This window comes from Maniola hyperantus, chromosome 7, assembly GCF_902806685.2.
Source record: "Maniola hyperantus chromosome 7, iAphHyp1.2, whole genome shotgun sequence".
Classification (NCBI taxonomy): Eukaryota; Metazoa; Arthropoda; class Insecta; order Lepidoptera; family Nymphalidae; genus Maniola; species Maniola hyperantus.
This window is the reverse complement of record NC_048542.1, coordinates 14845880-14866532: the sequence shown is the minus strand read 5'-3', so window position 1 is coordinate 14866532 and position 20653 is coordinate 14845880. Positions and strand designations below refer to the sequence as shown.

The 20653-nt window shown below is 39.6% G+C and overlaps 1 protein-coding gene across 1 annotated transcript in view; it reads left to right on the top strand.

The window, feature by feature from the left end:
• Positions 1–848: 848 nt before the first annotated feature.
• Positions 849–20653, top strand: part of LOC117984082 (multiple PDZ domain protein-like) — a 144502-nt gene continuing 124697 nt past the window's right edge. The window contains exons 1-6 of the mRNA XM_069500024.1: positions 849–1078; positions 9770–9967; positions 12650–12787; positions 14411–14575; positions 17173–17343; positions 19199–19302. Coding sequence (XP_069356125.1) covers positions 9965–9967; positions 12650–12787; positions 14411–14575; positions 17173–17343; positions 19199–19302 — 581 coding nt within the window. The 5' untranslated portion in view covers positions 849–1078; positions 9770–9964. The remainder of the gene's footprint in view (positions 1079–9769; positions 9968–12649; positions 12788–14410; positions 14576–17172; positions 17344–19198; positions 19303–20653) is intronic.

Genomic DNA, 20653 nt, shown 5'->3' with positions numbered 1-20653 from the left:
TAATCGCTTTACGCTTAGGTAGGTAAAACGCACAGATGAGTTCCCTCATCTGTGGTAAAACGCTACCTACCATACTTAACTCCGAAAAGTTAAAGGTGCGTGTCCACTGTCCGGGATCAAAACTCCGACCCCTCGACTAGCAGGCCGACGTCTTAAGGCGAGTTACCGGAGGCTATCCAGAGAAAACTGATTTACTAGATGAAACCAACGATCAAAGTTGCCCCAAATTCGCAGGTTGGTAAGTTTGAAAAAATTGGGAATATAAACGTCACGACCTCTGGTGCCTACAGCAGTACGCTGTCGCCTTGCAAAGGGCCTCGGGTATTTGGGTAGGACTTAGGAGTGATATTTTCAAATCAGACATGTTACTCCTAAGTCATCAGATTCCTAAAATTGGAGAAGCATTTTAGATCTGTTCATGCCTTCTCCAATCCATGGCGCTCTAGATGTCCACAATTTTCCAGTTTGGAGTTTGATCTTTGGCTTTCCGAAAAAAAAACCTCAAATCATTCAAACTAGAAACTTGAGAGTTGCATTGTATTTGTATGTAAGTTCTCTTCATAATAATTGCATGCTATTTTCATCGGTTCTCAGTTGGTAGGAGTCTACGACCCCAACCAGGAAATGATTTTCAGTAACCCCACCCAAACGTGACCGTCAACTAGTTCAGTCTATAAAACTCGATCATTAACTTCGATTTGTGTGAATTCAGTCGTGAAAACTTATATGGAAACCCTGACTGAGCACAAGTTCGAACGGCCCGCGTTTTCACAGACCATTTTCTCATCGATTTCTCAAAGCGCATGTCACATTTCCCGCCATTTCGCCAGTTCCGCGCGGCCGTTGGCGTTACACACACGTCGCGAAAACGCAACTCAATCTCCCAAAATAAAATAGAAATAAAATCAATTCTGAATTACGGGACTGTATTTAAATTCAAAATCGTATAAATTAGTCTCAGAATTATTGATTTATACGTAATATAAATAAATTTTGTCACAGAGTAAAGTTGTATAACGATTTTCGGTGTCTTGATTTTTTCGGCTACGTTTTTTTGTTAAAAAAGATCGATTGACACGTAAGTATAGCCAATTCATACTAATACATTTTGCATAATTTATCTGCTTTAAAATGTACCTAGATATAATAATATTATACTTATATAGACACATAATATTACTTTATATTTATTTATGGATTATTTTATTATGAAAACATCATGCACCTAGATAGACTCAATGGTAATACAAAATTATTGGTAAATACATTGGTACTTACTTAGATATTCCATTGAAATAATTAGAAATTAACTTAGTACATAATAGTAAGAGAATAGACTTAAAAAATGTTCGCAGCGAGCGAAACAATAGACGAATCCCAGAAGCTGGAAAATTCACACAAATCTGTTCGCAATAACTATTTTAGGGAAGCATTTGCGTAACATTATGTTTTATTTAACTACTAGCTTATGCTCGTGACTTCGTCCGCGTGGACTACACAAATTTCAAACCCCTATTTCATCCCCTTAGGGGTTGAATTTTCAAAAATCCTTTCTTAGCGTATGCCTACGTCATAATAGCTATTTGTATTCCATATGCCAAATTGCAGCCCGATCCGTCCAGTAGTTTGAGTTGTGCGTTGATAGATCAGTCAGTCAGTCAGTCAGTCAGTCACCTTTTCCTTTCATATATTTAAAGATTTTCATGCTTTTCTTTCAACGAAGTCGTTATCTATACCAACTCGTTCTAAGAGATAAAGAGATTTGATTGCATAAAGAGGAATAAAAACAAACCATTAAAACGATGCGAGGCGATATTCTGTGTTCACGGTAGGTATTATGAAACTATAGGGATATTATACCTCTTTTATTGTTCGTGGGTTACCGTGTAGTAAATAACTACGTACGCTATTAGCCGTATTTATTCGACTACTCTGAGAGGTGGTGGGAAATTTTAAACAAGCGCTTAAAAATGAAGAAATCTCGTGGTCTACACTACCTATCTAATATTACCTATACTTACTTTTTATTTTTTGAAGAATATTACCCGAGTTAATCATGACTAATGTTCCCTTTCCTCTCCAACTAAGCGTAAAGCTTGCGCTAGGAGTAGGTGCGACAATTAGTAAAACGGGTGGGGTTTGAACGCGCCGACCTTTCGGATTTCAGTCCGCTCCTATAACCATTGAGCTATTGAGGCTTATACGTTACCCAATGATAAATGGTAAAATACAAAGGCTTTGAAAAACATGATATCTACCTTACTGAGTATGGGTCTCCTCTTAAAAAGAGTTTAGACCGTTATCGCCTGCCGCGCTGGCTCAGTGTGAATTGGCAGTCACCTTTGAGAACATTATTTAAAAGTCTCAGACACGCAGGTTTTCCCACGATGTTTACCTTCACCCTTAAATCAAGTGATATTTAATCGATCGAACTCCCGACCTCTCAAATAGAAAGTGGACGTCTTAACCACTAGGCTATCGCCGCGCGTTATATTCTTACTTTCAGCTTTATATTAATTTTTAAGCGGTTAAATTAATATTAAGCGCCTCTTCAAAATTTTCCACTGTCTCTCGGGCCATATTTATCCGAACGGTGTAATTAAGGAACAGCTTGTTGTTTATCAACGCAGATGGAAGGAAAATAATAAGTACTGATATATTGTTTATACGTACCTACTTACTGAAGTTGCGTAAAATATTAATGGTTCGTTTATTTTTGTTTGCGTCCACTGCGGAACATAGGTCTTTCCAAGAGCGTGCCACCACACACCATCCTCTGCCTTCCTCATCCACCCACTTCCCGCTACCTTCCTTAGGTCGTCAGTCCAAAAAATCCTTTCATAGCGGATGCCTACGTCATAATAGCTATCTGCATGCCAAATTTCAGCCCGATCCGTCCAGTAGTTTGAGCTGTGCGTTGATAGATCAATCAGTCAGTCAGTCAGTTAGTCAGTCAGTCACCTTTTCCTTTTATATATTTAGATATGCATGACGGCCATTTTGAAATTGTTATTATTTGTTGGTTTAGCGGCAATAAGAATACCTACACACTCTGTGATGATTTCAACTCTCTACCTACTATGTTTCATGAGATATAGCCCGCTGACAGATAGACAGACGGACGAACAGACGGAGCGGAGGCTTCATAGGGTCCCATTGGCACCCTTCGGATACAGAACCCTAAAAAAAGTAGCGCAATAAATTCTAAGGAAGGTATTATATACCTAGTACCTACCTACCTACTCTCGATTCTTTAGCTTTACTCTTGGACGGTCGCAATTTATTGTGCAATTTCGCGAGCTTCTTCTGAAAAGTTGCAAACTTTTATTTAAGTCTGTTAGTGAAAAACCCGTAAAAGAGCTTATTAATGGATCTCGATAAAAAGATGCATATGGGATAAATTACATTAGACCTTATCGCAAAAAAACTTCGTGTCTTATTTCATGCTGTCGCAGAGCCGCCATTGACGAGGTACCTCTTTTTGTATGAGAGAGTTTTGTAAGTAGGTTCCTATACCTATAGGGTATAAATATCTACTTGACTACTAATTTAAAATAATAAATGAATAAATAAAAGTTTATTAGCTCACAGAACAATACAAGAAAAAAGAATAATACAAAAACTACAATAATTAAAACTAAGCTTAAAATATACGGTGCCAAGGACCGACTCCAGGCAGTTAAATTCTAACAGCAATCTAAGTTAGTGTTAATTAGTGCAAGTGTTAGTTTTTGTAGACTTTTAGTACAGTGTGTGAATAAAACTTTTCTTGTTTCGGAAAATTCATTTTAATTCGAACCGATTCATTTCACCCGAGCCAAGCCGGACGGATCTGTTAGTATTTAAAATCATTTAAAAATACATAGGTACAAAAATATTCATACGAAAAAATATAGCTACTTACATATTATTATAACCAGAATAGAATCGAATGCCATCAAAGCCAATCCTCGAGCAAACATAATAAACATGCCTTCGTCAATCTTCAAAAACAATCTTTTCAAAAATCTCTTCGCCGTTTATCTTTGAACAGAATATTAAAGCGTTTTACAACGGATAACATTAGCATGAGTTGACAGGCAATCGAGTGACGTCATCCATCGTAATGGCTGCTGATGCGTAATAGCTTTCAGAGGGGGCTGGTGTTCAATTTGCAGCTCACTTTGTAAGAACATTATCTCTGAACCAGGGGTGTTACGGATATTCGCATCCGCATCCGCAAATGTGGAACATCCGCATTAATTCAGACATCTGCATCTGCATCAAATCATGCCCATTGCCCGCGTGGAATGGTGCCAAGAATACTGGCTGCATTTCCACGCTCGACAGCCAGGCTGATCCGCTGCGCAAAAAATGAGCCAGCCCTTCTGTCACCAGATGAGGCTATTAATCGCGGTGAAACGTCTCGTAAATTTTTTTTTGCTCAGAGACTCCATGGCCCCAGGGTCTCCACGGCAAACGGAACTCTCGATAAGAGAATCATACTTGCGCCGTTTTCAGCTGTTCCTGCTGCGGCTCCCGGTCTTGATGTTGTCTCCACGATACGACACGGAGCCAATGTGTCAACGCAAGTTGCGTCCCACAAAAACGAAAACATTAAATTAATATTTTTCAATGACATTTGTAACTTAGAAATTTAGTTGGTAGGTTGTTATTAGGGGTAAATTAATTAAAGTAAAGATAAATTAATTCGATATCGTTGTAAACATCTCCTCAGCTTCTATTGATCTGTCGCAGTGAGAGCTTATCGGATAACACTTGTTACTGTATAAATTCTAACTCGATTTCCAACGCGCGTGGTCGGAATACCACACGGGGTATTAAAATTTGATCACACAGACTCGGAATATTGATGCGTCCAGTAGTTTTCTATTTAAACTAGGTGACCCGCCCTAGCTTTACTTTGACGGAATTTCTGAATATCCCTTCTTAGGCTGAGATCTATAGAGGGCACTTTGGCTGTGCTCAGACTTAAGATTGAGTTAAAACGAGACAGATTTATGTGAGAGATATAGCTCTGTCTCATTTTAACTCTGTGTGTTTAAGGCGTTCGTACTCTTACTGATTTCTATTTTTTCCTTGCTTAGGACACCATGATTCCATGAACAATAATAAAAAATATCCTTTATTCAGCCAAAAGTTAACAAATAGAATATTATAATAATTACAAACCGATAGAGTAGGTACCATGGTCCCCAGGGAAGCAAGGAGCCGACCAAAGTTTATGCTCCCTGGTTCCCCGAGACCCAGGTACCCACTTCTTAAAACTAGCGAAACAAGCTTAATAATTAAGCTATATCATTTGCTAGAACTTAATTGCAATCCTGACGCGCCTCGGGCGAACATTGCTAGGACTAAATGAGTTTTGCCATGAGGGTAGTTAGCTAAAGATCAACGGTTTTCAACATGGCAGGACTGAGGTCAGAAAGTTCGTACTTAGTTTCAAACCCCATCCGTTGTACCTATTTCTTTCTCACACAAGCTTTACAATTTAATACTGTCAAGAGTTAGATTTTTGTCCCGTTTGCCGTGGAGCCCCTGGGGCCATGGAGCCTTCATCATGATCAACCCATCGCCGGCTCACTACAGAGCACGGGTCTCCTCTCAGAGTGAGAAGGGTTTGGCCATAGTCAACCACGCTGGCCATGTGCGGATTGGTAGACTTCACATACCTTTGAGAACATTATGGAGAACTCTCAGGCATGCAGGTTTCCTCACGATGTTTTCCTTCACCGTTAAAGCAAGTGATATTTAATTACTTAAAACGCACATAACTCCGAAAAGTTAGAGGTGTGTGCCCGGGGATCGAACCCCCGACCTCCGATTAGAAGGCGGACGTCCTAACCACTAGGCTATCACAGCTTTTTCGTGGAGCCTTAGTACTAAAAAAAATTTACGAGACATTTCACCGCGATTAATAGCCTTATCTGATGACAGAAGGGCTGGCTCATTTTTTGCGTATCAGCCTGGCTGTCCAGCGCGGAAATGCAGCCAGTATTCTTGGCACTATTCCACGCGGGCATGATTTGTATAGTAATTAGATAAGGCTAGCTTTGAGTTATATTGGAATATTTTAATGAAAAAAATATATATGTAGGTAGGTACCATAGATAAATTTCGTTCGCTAGAATAGCGATCTCAGGCTGGGAAGCGCAGCATTAGAAAACCCCCATTAGATGGACAGACAACATCAAATTAATCACAGGGAGGGTTTCGGAGCAAGTCGTCCCATTCGCAAAGTAGGTGTCCTATTCATAGCTCGTCCCGTTCGCATCTTGTTCTTCTTTCTTTTAAAGTGGGATGAACGTATAAATGAAAGAGGAGAAAATTATGAGTTCATAGAGCTAGTTTTTGTCCCGGAAAATCGAAGAGTTTATTCAGGAAAATTACTCAAATCCACATGGACGAAGTCGCGGGCATCGTCTAGTTAATTATGTTTTTGAATAAAATATGCCTATTATATTATTTTTATACTTTAATACGATCTGTTAAAATGTCGGTGAACTCGCTATTTAAGAAAGATTTGAATCCATTAAGTTTATATCTAGCACTACAATAAACAACGAAACTCTTTCCATTGGAAAACCCTGGAAAATTACTTTGACAAGGGTTTCCCTGCTTGTTAATTCATTGAATTATGGAACCCTGTCAGCTTTCCCACAAGCCGTGTTATTACAGTCCCGTAATGTTTTTCCACTTGTCGATTCTCTTTTCATGGTACTTAATCGGTATCGGACAGTAGGTATTTTACTATTAAATATATTGACTTATATATTACTTCGTATGGACAGGGCTATTAAACAAGCAAAATAGCACCGACTCATGGTGCTATTTTGCTAAATGTTTATTTAACACCAGTGCGACCTCAGTGACGTCTGGATTTAGAACGGGTCGTTCATTAGTATCTAAGAGGTGGCGCTGATTTATTTGGTTCCAAAACCTTGATAAATTTTGTTCGCTTGGGCATATCTTGTCATTTATATCGATTTCCCCACGGCTTTGCACATGAAATTTTGCAAACCTAACGCTTGCCGGTTTTTGCTACTTCAGTTTTACACCCGTTGGGTTATGTCGGTTGTTCTGGTTTCTCTGCGGATATCCTCATTTCCGATTTGATCCCGTAGAGAAACTCCGAGCATAACTCTCTCCATGCATTGGACAGTGAGCGATGGAGTCTATCTATCCTAAAGATGGGCGTTATTGGCTTTTTCTGGCAACGGTTAATCAATATTTATTTAGTTTCAATACCAATATTGATAACCGTTGCCGAATATCGGTATCAGAGTTGTGTTTCAACTAATTTAATATGCGCAACGCGCAGCGGTTTCCGTAGTAGTAACTAAGCCAGCTGCCGTATCAATACCGTCTGTATAGCTAGCGCGCGCATATTTCACTAAAATAAAACCAATTTTACTTTCATGAATATCGTGAAGTAATCACAACCTTAAGTTCATAGCAGCAAAGTTTAATTATAATGATCATTGACAGGTCAAACTATAGTGGACGCCTGCACGGATAGTTTGCCACAGTCCAGTTAATCAAAAACATTTCACGACGATTGAAAAACCAAAGAGGACCTTATCTCTATTACTCTAAGGCTAACTATAATAAAATTGATAGATCAAAGTGTAATGGACAAGTACTTGTACAGTTAAGCCTTAGCGTAATAGAGATAAGGTCGGCTTTGGTTTATCAAGTTCTTAGTTACTAAGCCGGTAGCCAATAACCGCTCCTTCTCAGCTTTCAGTGAAAGAAAGAAAGAGAAGGCATAATTATTGCGTATTTAGTTACCAAAAAACCAAACAATGCATTGTCAGTTGCCAGTTGGCAGCGTTGCGTTGTCAGGTGGTTCGTCATAGATGTTAGCTGATAACCGTTGCTAGCTACGACAATAACGCTACGGTACGCTATAGGCACGGCAGCGGTTTTCAGTTAAGTTAAGCTATAGCGGACACATGTCTAATCTATCCCTGTTTAGTTTCTGAGCTTCAGATATTGTAGTAGCTAGGTAGTAGCTGATAGGTATTACCTATCACCTACATATGATTACAAAAATGTGCAAAAAATCTTGTCAATTCGTTGCACCGTTGCGACGTGATTGAAGGACAAACCAACAAACTAACAAACCAAAAACACATTCGCACTTATAATAAGGGTACTGATAACTAAGTATAATGTAAAAGATTCTTCTTCTTCATAAAATTGATTGAAAGTATCGTCACTACCTGTACCTACTTGTTTTCTTCGCCCAGTCTTTGGCCCAGTTTCCTAATGCTCCTATACAGTAACGTGTTATTCTGACCTGTTTGTTTATCCATCTTCTCCGTAGAATCACAGTGTGAATACCTACGTACAGTGAGCCAACACCCTTGATGTTTGCGAATAAGCCAGTTCTACGGTCTTAAAACCTACATACTCTAACGACTTCTTGCTGGTTCTCGTAGATAGAGTAATAAAGGTAGATTGAAGTACTGTGTAACACGACAATTATTACCATTGTTTAGTAGTCAATATTTGTATTAACCGATCAACAATAATTTGTATTAAACGTTTTTAATGTGAAAACAAGTAAATAACTAATGAGAAATACAATTACGCCACGAATTCTCAAAGTTTGTTTTGCAACTAAAGTTGAATTCCTTGTATGTATTCTTGAAAAAAACCAGTTACACGATACCGCTGGATTCAGGCGGCGCAAGACCGTGGCGTGTGGAAGTCCCTACAAGAGACATATGCCCAGCAGTGGACGTCTATTGGTTGATGATGATGATGATGATGAGTACGGAACCCTCAGTGCGTGAGTCTGACTCGCACTTTGCCGGTTTTTTGTGTAAAATAACCATTCCATAGGTACGAATTTAGTCCAATGTTCAACCGACTGTATAAGCTTCTTATGAAGAAGGCTGTGGCAGTAGGTATGTACGAGGTAGCTCAGAGCTCAACAAACAAGCTTGTTTTCTTTTGTCCCAAAATATAAGCCGACGAATCAGGGCGTCTGAGTTAAATACACGGTTAAATGCTGCTTCCTAAATTTTCGAATGAAATTGAAAATTCCTTTCTGAAATTGAAAATTTTTAAATTAAAAAAGGCAATGGGCAGGGTACATAGTTCGTACAACCGATAGACGTTGGGGTCCCAAGGTGCTGGAATGGCGACCTCGCACCGGAAGACGCAGCGTTGGAAGACCCCCCACTAGGTGGACGGACGACATCAGACGAGTCGCAGGGAGCCGCTGGATCCAGGCGGCGCAAGACCGTGGCGTGTGGAAGTCCCTACCACAGGTCCCTACAAGAGACCTTTGTCCAGCAGTGAACGTCTATTGGTTGATGATGATGATGAAAATTCCTTTATTGCTTAGTTTATAATGCTTGGAGTCGTGCCTGTGATTTCGACTAAATTAAACTTAGTGGCATAAATAGGGAGCATAAACTGCATGCCTGACAGTTCTACATAATGTTCTCTAAGGTGTGTGAAGTCTGCCAATCCGCACCTGGCCAGCCCGGTGGACTATGGCCAAACCCTTCTCATACTGAGAGGAGACCCATGCCCATGCTCTGTAGTGAGCCGGTTATGGGTTGATCATGATGATGATAGCAATTTTCTGAAAAATGTTTTTCCCAATCCGCACCTGGCCAGCCCGGTGGACTATGGCCAAACCCTTCTCATACTGAGAGGAGACCCATGCCCATGCTCTGTAGTGAGCCGGTTATGGGTTGATCATGATGATGATGATAGCAATTTTCTGAAAAATGTTTTTCCCTTGTTACAGTTCCGCGTCACCAAAATGTGCAGTGCTATAAACAGTGAACTACGACAATAAGCATGTGTTAGCGCGCAGCATGTGGTGTGATAGTGTGTGTGTTTGTTCTCATGTGTGTGGAGAAGTGACGCGGTGAAGATGGAGAAGGTTAGCTGATCGAGGAGGCGGCCGCGCAAACTACGCAAGCGGCTTATTGGGCGCATCATGGTAAATACTAGTTAAACTAACTTGTATGTTCTCGTGTATGTGTTTGACGGACGGACGGACACAAACAGACAGATAGACAGGGTTTCTTTTTTTCCTTTTGAGTTACAGAACCCTAAAAATGTAAGGTATTTAATCTAATTCTGTCAACTATTTTCCAGAATCCCCCATGTATAGTATTGACTCAAGCGTAGCTGTGAAAATCGCAGGTTTTGATGATAAAACATTGCAGCGCCTCTCGTGTTTCGGCAGAGTGAATGAGCATAGGTCATCACTTAATTTGTATATAGGGAAATCTAAAGTCAAGCGCAACACAACTTTATTTACAACAAAACACACTACATAAATACATAGTACTTACTTACGTGAAGTTTATTTATTTGATTTCATAAAAATATTTGATTTCATACAAAAACGTTTATCTCGAGCATGTATGCAATTAGTGTTCTAGTTCATTTTTGCTTCTCCCCGGCTCATTAGCAGAGCTGCATGTAGCTAAGGGTGCACACAGATGGACTATCGATCCAACTGTACAGTCCACTCTAGCCTACGTGCAATAAGTTTCGCCCTCAATTTTTCCGAGCACGTGCTAAAAGGCGGCTCCTTCGTAAATACTCAGATATTAATATTATGGCAGTGGCCGCCATTTTAGTGACATCAGCACTAGACTGAAATTTCGAGCTGATGGTATATTTTTATTTTGGCTGACGCCAAAATGACGTCATTTCGATGTTAATGACACATGGTTCCAGCGGAATAGCAATTTGCAGGACTTATAAGGAATCTTTTCTGGAGACGCGGCACGTTGCGAGTCGCGTGGTGCGTCGCGTCGCCAAGTATGAGAGCGTCCTTGCAGAACCGTTTACTGATTAATATAGCGCAGTATATGACACAACGCACCACGGAACGCGCAACGCGCGGGCCGCGTCTCTAGAATAGTCAGAAAAGCCATAGGACTACGTATTTCACACTTGCGTTTGAGACTGTTGCCCAAGAGGATACGAAAGCTTTAATAAATAATTAATGTCGGGTTCATAGTCTCTGGGTTCATTACATATTAATATATTGAACAATACAGTGTACAAATAACATCATACAGTATTGAAGTGAAATAAAAACTGGTGTAATGAATATTGAATACTAATCTAAGCAATGAATATAATTAATATTAAGTAAGACATAATACCTATTATGTAAAATTTTAACACACTGGTGATAGAAATTTAGAACACACAATTTTGCAGTTGGCTTGCAGTTCACTGTCCAAAATATGCAGACTATCTGTCTATACCCTAAGGATGAATAATTAGGACACTGAATTGTAGCTGCAATGTGAAAAAGGGATTTTAAAATGCATCCGACATTTTGCTGAGAGATTAAACTCATTTGTTAATTGTAAAATGGGTAGGTACGTAATTTTATTACGATTCTGTAGAATCATTTGGCACTCTAACTTTCTCTAATTTTTTTATTCATCATAGACGCACGCTTGACCACAATTACACGTGATGGAAAGTGATGATGTGGCTTAAGATGGGACACGTTTAACTAATTAGTTAATAACCTACTTATGCTTTAAAGGTACCCAGATTGTAATTAGTAGGAAACCAGATAGCGGAAGAATATTCCAATAATTCTTAGCAATCACTAGGTACTTAAATTAAGGTATTATAAATGCGAAAGTGTGTCTGTCTGTTGGTTTGTTGGTTACTTGGTTTGTCCTTCAATCACGTCGCAACGGTGCAACGGATTGACGCAATGTTTTGCATGGGTATAGCTAAATAACTGGAGAGTGACATAGGCTACTTTTTATCCCGGAAAATCATAGAGTTTCCACTGGATTTTAAAAAAACCTAATTCCACGCGTACGATGTCGCGGGCATCAGCTAGTGCGTTATAATACAAGGAATGACGACGCAAAACGTCTAAGCTAAGTCAAAGTGCGCTCTATAAATCTCACCCTGAATCGCTGTGCAAAAATTCACCGCGGGTGACCTTCCTTACAGGTATCACAACGTCACAACCGTGTGCGATTTCCTTTATTCTCGAAGAAAAGAGAGTGTTTTGCACAATAGATGAGAAAAGGCGATGTCATTTTGTTTTATGTATTGCCGGCGCGCGTAAATAACGGCGGCTCGGGTTACTATAATTTGAGTAATGAGTGGTTCTTTGTGTTTGTTTTCCTCATTTTCCCCCTCACATTTTGTTTCTTAGCGGCACGAGCTCATTTATCCTCATTCCCTTACATCATAGGATGAGTTTTCACATGATTTTATCAGATGTTTTCACACGACTTTATAGTAATTAGATAAGGCTAGCTTTAAGTTTTATTGTATTAAAAAAAAAAAAAAAATAATAATATTCGACTTTATCAAGTTAGGTACCTTTAGACTGACTGACTGACTGACTGACTGATTGATTGATTGACTGACTGATTGATTGATTGATTGATTGGTTGACTGACTGATTGACTGACAGACTGATTGATTGACTGACTGATTGACTGACAGATTGATTGACTGACAGACTGATTGACTGATTGACTGACTGACAGACTGATTGACTGACAGACTGATTGATTTAGTTTCTGAAACGTGTCTACAAAATTACATCGAGTTTGATTCAAATGAGTATACTACGTTTGTATGGATTTGATCTTTGTACTAAGGCCACATAAAATTGCAGCAGGTGTTTGGCGAGTGGGCGCAAGTGGAGGTGGTGGAACTGGTGAACGATGGCTCGGGGCTGGCCTTCGGCATCGTCGGCGGACGCTCCTCGGGCGTCGTCGTCAAGAGTGTGCTGCCGGGAGGCGTTGCTGACAGGGTATGTAAAACTTGAAAGTACTAAGACCACATAGGACAACAGGATATTCAACGATAAAAGAAACCTAAAGAAGATATCTTGGTGCAGAAATCAGTTTATATGTGGGATTTTCCCCGCGGTGGACCGCTAGAATATAGAATATCCTTTCCTTTCCAATATCAAGAGTGAATATTCATCTTCTAGAAAATTAATGTAGTATTACCTGCCAGCTGTTTGATTGCAGCCTAGCGCTTTACAAATTAAAAAGAAACAGAGCATGTAAGGGGCTATGCAGGCCTTTTAAATGTAATTCTAGTAATTAAGTAAATTTGACCTTGCTTGCTCGACTTGGCGGTGGCACTGCCGTGCCACCAGATGTGATATCTTTAAATCCTATATCGTTTGATGATTTGTAGAATCTCTATGTATCGCAGTTCTGTCTAAAGTTGAAATTGCGCACCCCATTCCAAACTTCGGTACGTCTAGAATGTGTAACATAGGTATATTATTATCAAATAGTCGTGAAAAAGTTATAAGTATACCTAAGCAGATATTGGAGAAATTTTCCGTTGAATTTTTTTTCTTGAATGTGCTGAATACAGAAGCGATCCCCTTTGTCTCGTTACTCCCTTACAATTGGCCCGGTATGGAAATATTGAAGCCGTTCCAGCTCAGAGGGCTTTAATTGAATAAAGTGCATCCCCCACTTTTGACGACGGCAACCAACCTCCATCTGATTAATGAGAGGCGGAGAATCATATTTCTGCAATATGCGGAGAGCTCGATTAATTAATCAAATTACTTTAATATACTAGCTGATGCCTGCAAATTCGTAAGGTTTTTAAAATTCCGTTAAAGGTTTTTATTTTCGGGGTTAAAAAGTAAGTACCTACCCTATGTCGCTTTACATGTTTTAAACTAAGTAAGCATCTATATCAATCCATTATATATAATATCTATCCCGGCTGTACTCATGTGTTTAGTCGACGTTAGTCCGACTAGTTTCGAACCCATCCGGGGTCCTTTTTCAAGGGAGTCAGTTCGCTCACTCACGATAGTTTAAACGCTAAAATATATCAATCCATGCGAAAAATCACGTCAATCCGTTTCCTCGTTGCAGCGAGATTAAAAGAGAAACCAATAAATTACACTTCCGCATTTAAATGAAATGAATTTAGTATGTAAATGATAATTACTAAGTACCTACTTACGCGTTTTAAATATTTATTATTATTTTATAGAACTAAACGTAGAACCAAAAAAAAAAAAAAAACAGTTTTTTAGTTTGTCAATTTTACCCGAATAAATGTGTAATTTTGGTAAAACTTAAAAAATAGTTTTAAAAATTTAAAAACACACACACATTCACAATACTTACATAATACGTAATTCTTTTGTACTTACCTAGAAAACTAACCGTCTAGAGCTTTTTAAATGAATAAACTGATCTAAAGGATTAAAATAGTAATTTATTGGATATGCTGCTCCTTCTAAGAAAACCAGTTTAGAGTAAATATTTTTATTAGCGAGATATAAACGCCGATTTATGGTAGAGGTAATTAATATTCCGCTTATGAAAAGGTTTCTCTTGAAACCCTGTAGACACTCGTAGGTTCGACTGTAACTTTGCAACTCCCTGTACAGGATGGTCGCCTGCGTAGCGGCGACATGCTGCTCCGCATCGGCGCAGTGTGCGTGGTGGGCATGTGCGCTAGACAAGCCGCCGCCGTGCTGCGGCAGTGCGGAGCGTGCGTCCGCCTCTTGGTCGCGCGACCAGCACACAGCAACGTCTTGCAGCCGTCACTACAGGTCGGTATATCTTCTCCACATTGGCGCAGTGTGCATGGTAGTCATGTGCATTAGACAACAAGGCAGTGCGGAGCCGTGCGGCAGCCGTCATCTGGAAAACCAGCGTACGTACGTACACGTACAGTGCGACAAGGCTATCTTGGCGCGTGGCGATAATCGGAACTTAAGTTGCCGTCAAGTGTCCCCTTTGTTCTTGTTTGAATATTCTAAGCCTTTGTTCTCCAACAGCGCCCCCTGTCAATGTCATCCAAGTGCCAAGAGAGCCTTGTCGCACTGTATGTATGTACTTCTTAGGTTTCACAGATCTGTGAAACCTAAGAAGTACCTACAATAAAAAAAAGTAATATTATAATATTAGTCTTTAGTTGGTAAAGAGCGTAATATTAGGCAGTTATATGGCAGTTATAATGAACTCTTTAAAAAGTTTAAAAAGTTTCGTATTCTAGCCAACTATAAAATATATTGGTATAAAATATTTTCACGGACTCTTATTTCTTGAAATATGGTTTTCTTTCTCGCAATTTGTAACTGTGACAAATATTTCCCAATTTCCCAGTGGTTTGAAGCACAGATTAAATGTCGAATATTGGCAAGCGGCCATCTTGGTTCGTCGACAAGCAACGTGCAAGTTATTGCGTCGATGTGTCCGCCGTCCACAACGGGCGAACTTAGTTCGAGTATGTAATAATAAAGTTTCCACGATTCTTTTAATGTGATATCTTCAAGAAAGTGTTTGGGGTGGGGGGGGGGGGGGGGGGGGGGGTGTTGTCTTGTCCACCGTCCAACCATTTGCCTTGACTTTTTGACTTTCATGCATTTTCCTTGAAATTAAGCTCACGTGCGAACGCTCAAGTAAACACAGCAAGAACATGGTTTAACGTCGTATCCCCGTACCTACCTAGGTATATTCCCAAGTGCTCACAACTTCAGTCATGTTACGCCTACATGACACGTTCTAATTGCACAGCCTTTAACGACGCTTCTTTGAAACCGCTAAATGTAAATACTTAATATGGAGATTAAAATAATATGGAGATTAGGGCCAAGAGAAATAAAAGAAATTATTGCATACTTAATAGACATGACTAGTTTATGCTCGCGACTCTATTATTATACTATTTACCTAAACACAATCTAATACCAATAACTATTTGTCTTAAATACTTGCAGTTTTAGTGATTTAGTATTTTTCGAATCCGCAATGTATAGCGTGCAAAACTCGAGTTAATGAACTGCCTCGGCACTTATCTACGCAACGTTCGTTGACCTCAAATGTCAGTCAGATATTTTATTTACAATACATTTCGAACTTTTAGAAAATACCTACAGGTTTTTTTTTTCGCATTTTATCAGTAATCATCTTCAGTAGGTACCTACCTACTATCACCTGTCTTCGTTTTGCTAGCGGTCTACTTAGTACTTACATCCCGTATTTTGATGATATTTAACCCCGAACCATTTGTTACTTTAATGGCCGCAGCTGCAGAGATAATGAATGAATAAATACACTTTTATTATACGCCGCAGGACCAAAAGATACGGAAACACAGTAGTAGAGCTATTCAAGGAGATTTATATCATAGTTAAAAACCCGTTTTCAGTTTAATCCCGTTTTATCTTGTAAAAACTAGTTCTGACTGGAAGCCTTTGTTGCAACTAGTTTTAACTAGAATTAATCATAGTTTATAAGATAGGTATGCGTGTTTACGTGAACCAATAAAATATTCCTATTTATATTTAGATTGTAGATAAAGACAATAACGCCTTTTTATTACGCTATAAAGGTATCAGGACAAATTGCCACAATAAAGCTGTTAATACATTACGGCGAACAATGCGACCAATATCCGGATAATGCCAGTGTACCTGTCACGCCGGACAGTGGACACCCGCCAATTACTTCGCGACCACTCCAATATACTCATAGCTGTGATTATTTAACGTTTCCCTTCTATACATAGTCAAAGTCAAAGTCAAAGTCAAATGATTTATTCAAAATAGGTAATAAATTACTCTTATTGATTGTCTGGTATAGTGTTAGATTTGTAAGATAATATAGTGGTGATAATTATAACGCAAACTTAAAACTAAAGCTACGAGGGTTCCAAACGCGCCCAGGTCTGAGAAGAGCCCACAACAAACTATACAACAACAACACATACAACAACATATATTTTTAATCAGATTTTTTGGGGGACCTTATGCCAGACCAATCGTTACAAAACTAGATTAAAATCAAACTAAACCTAAAAGTTAAAACTACAACAATTTGAGACAGAATCACTAACAAATTCATACACTTTCATTGCCGCAATGCTCAAAGGTGTGTTTAAAATACCAATATTCATTTACGGTATAATAGAACACACATTGCACCAGTGGCGGACTAAGGGTGGTCCGCGTGGTTATTCTAAGCGCGGATCAACAAATTCCCCAAAACCCGGCAATTGAGGTTTCTCTAGTGCTGTTAATGCTCATGGTCGGCGGCAATCACTTAAGTTAACATATTCATTTGTGTAAAGTTCTATGAATCTTCATAGAATCCTTATAAATCGTTGTAGTTTGAAGTTCAATAATATGTTTATCATCTTACACAGTCGCTGGGAGCATCACAAGCCCCGATCGTTCCATCGCGCTTGCTGGCTGACCCGATAGAACTGGAGCGGAGCTTGGCTGAGGCGGGGCACGATGGTTTTGGGGCACTTTGCGAGGATACCACGCCACCGTCACCACCGCCTACCATCATTGAGGAGAGGTTACATCATAGGGTAAGTTATTCATGTGGGAGCTTTCAAAGTACCGATCGTTCCATCGCGCTTGTTGGCTAGTCCAATAGAGTAGAGGTTGGCTGAGGCGGGGCACGATGGTTTTGGGGCACTTTGCGAGGATACATCATTGAAAAGCGGTTATATCATAGGGTAAGTTATTCATAGTAGGGTTTTCCAACTCGGAAAGTCCCTCAATGAGGGACTCTGAGTTTTCTTACGAGGCCCATACTCATAAATAACAACTCGAAGTTTTATTTCTTGTGACTAAAGCTGTAATAAGAGTATTAAAATGCTGAAGCTACTTGTCGTTGAAAATTATTCCTAAAAGAAGCGACTTTTAATTTGTTATAAGCACGAACATGTAGCTTATTTAGGTAAGCTTCATTTCTGTGTTGTGAATTCCGTACGTCGTTTACATTTAGCGTGTTTAGGAACCCCCCGTTTTCTCCCAGCTCGGCAATTAGTGTATACGGCTTCAGACTCTTTCAAATAACGAAAAGCAAGATTTACTCAAAGTATACAGCTACTTTCTAATTTCTTGGTGTTTACTTTAACTTGCCGTGCGAAACTTGGGAGCTTTTTAGGGTTTCCGTTTTTTGCCAAATGGCAAAAAACCCTTTATAGATTCGTCATGTCTGTTTGTCTGTATATCCGTCCGTATGTCACAGCTACTTTTTTTCCGAAACTATAAGAACTATACTGTTGAAACTTGGTAAGTAAATAAATATTCTGTGAACCGCATTAAGATTTTCACACAAAAAATAGAAAAAAAAAAAATGTGGGGGTTCGCCATACTTAGAACTGAAACTAAATTTTTTTTTTTTCATCAAACCCATACATACGTGTGAGGTATCTGTGGATAGGTCTTCAAAAATGATATTGAGGTTTCTAGTATCATATTTTTTTCTAAACTGAATAGTTTGCGCGAGAGACACTTCCAAATTGGTAAAATGTGCCCCCCCCCCCCCCCCCCCCCTTGTAATAAGAAAATGATAAAACTAAAAAAATATATGATTTGCTTGCAAACTTCCACCGAAAATTGTTTTGAACGAGATCTAGTAAGTAGTTTTTGATTTATCGTGCAAAATGTCGATAAAATACGATTGTAGGACGGAACCCTCACTGCGCGAGTCTGATTCGCACTTGACCGGTTTTTACCGGTACCGAGGACCGGGACCGCTAGCGAGGAGGAATGTTCATTTTGCTACTTATTTTTATTTGTTTACTTTGATCATTGATATAATATAATGATATCTTTTATCAAATGTTCCGCATATACTTTTGTCACTTGTACATCATAGATGTCTGCCAATCCACACATGGCCAGTGTGGTGGACTATGGCCAAACCCTTCTCATACTAAAAGGAGACCCGTTCTCTGTAGTGGGCCGGCTATGGGTTGATCATAATGATGATGACATCATAGATTTCCGCAAAATGTTTCATCATCATATCAGCTCACTACAGAGCACGTCGAGTCTCCTCTCAGAGTGATAAGGGTTTTGGCCATAGTCTACCACACTGGCCAAGTGCAGATTAGCAGATTTCGCACACGTTTGAGAACATTAAGGAGAACGCTCAGGCATGCAGGTCACGATTCTTCACGATGTTTTCCTTCACCGTTAAAGCAAGTTTTAATTACTTAAAACGCACATAACTCCGAAAAGTTAGTGGTGCGTGCTCGGGATCTAACCCCCTACCTCCGATTTGGAGGAGGACGTCCTAACCACTAGGCTATCACAGTTTCAATTCTATTAATGTCTGCTTCTATCGAATTGAAATTATAATTTCACCAATTACGTGCGTGATCTTTGCTATGATATTGTAGTGATTGAACATAAGTTGTTGTCCAACAGCCAGTCGCGTCGATAGTGGCGGTGGTGCCGCGCGGAGCCCTAGCGCCCACTCCTAGGCCTCCGCCCCTCGTCATCACCTCGGAGCCACAACCGCCGCCTTTAAGGTAAGCTTCTATATTATTTTTACTACAACAATTGCTTGAAGCTTGCGCTTGACGACAATCACGCGTGGATGAAGTCTAGGTTGGAGTGCAATTTGAATAGTACCTACTGAACTTAGAGAATGCATGTGGTAGGTACCTCTTCCCTTGAAGGTAGTACGCGACAGGTTGAGATGGCAATCGGGATGTGGACGCCCCGCATACCCGCACCGCTGTCTAGATTTTTTTATTAACAAACTAGCTGATACCCGTGACTTTGTACGAGTGGATGTAAGTTTTTGAAAATCCTGTGGGAACTCTTTGGATTTCCGGGATAAAAAGTAGCATATGTCACTCTCCAAGTCTGTATCTATACCCATGCAAAAAATCACGCCAATCAGTTGCACCGTTGCGACGTGATTGAAGGACAAACAATCACACCAACAAACAAACACTTTCGCATTTATAATAATTATACTAGCTGATGCCCGCGACTTCGTACGTGGATTTAGGTTTTAAAAATTCCTGTGGGATCTCCTAAATTTTCCGGGATAAAAAGTAGCCTATGTCCTTCCCCGGGTTGCAAGCTACCTCTGTACCAAATTTCGTCAAAGTCGGTTGAACGGATGAGCCGTGAAAAGCTAGCAGACAGACAGACAGACACACTTTCGCATTTATAATATTAGTATAGATTAGCATAGATAAGAGTACTGATAAGGGTACTGATATTCTTGACCACTATCATAACTGAAGATACCTATCCTGATTACAATTATTAGCAGAATTATTGTTTTAGTAGTTTCATTGTTTTAGATTTCAGGGATTCAGATGAAACCCAAACACTAGGTAGTAGGTACATATATGTCATCATCATCATCATGATCAACCCATCACCGGCTCACTAAAGAGCACCGGGTCTCCTCTCATAGTAAGGGTTTTGGCCATAGTCTACCACGCTGGCCATGTGCAGATTGGTAGACTTCACACACCTTTGAGAACATTATGAAGAACTCTCAGGCACGATGTTTTCCTTCACCGTTAAAGCAAGTGATATTTAATTAATTAAAACGCACATAAATCCGAAAAGTTAGAGGTGCGTGCCCGGGATCGAGATCGAACCCCCGACCTCCGCCTAGAAGGCGGACGTCCTAAACTCCTAGCCACTAGACTATCACATGTAGTATGTACATTAAAGTAATTAAAATAACACACACACTCCACACTATCCAACACACTCTCTCTTCAGAAGATAAGCTGAATGATTATTTCAGTGATTTTTTACTAAGGTAAATTAGTTCATTTTTCATTCTTTTGGTAATTAATTGCTTTCGAAACTTGTTCATGAGACCTAATTTATTTTAACTTGGTAAAAAAG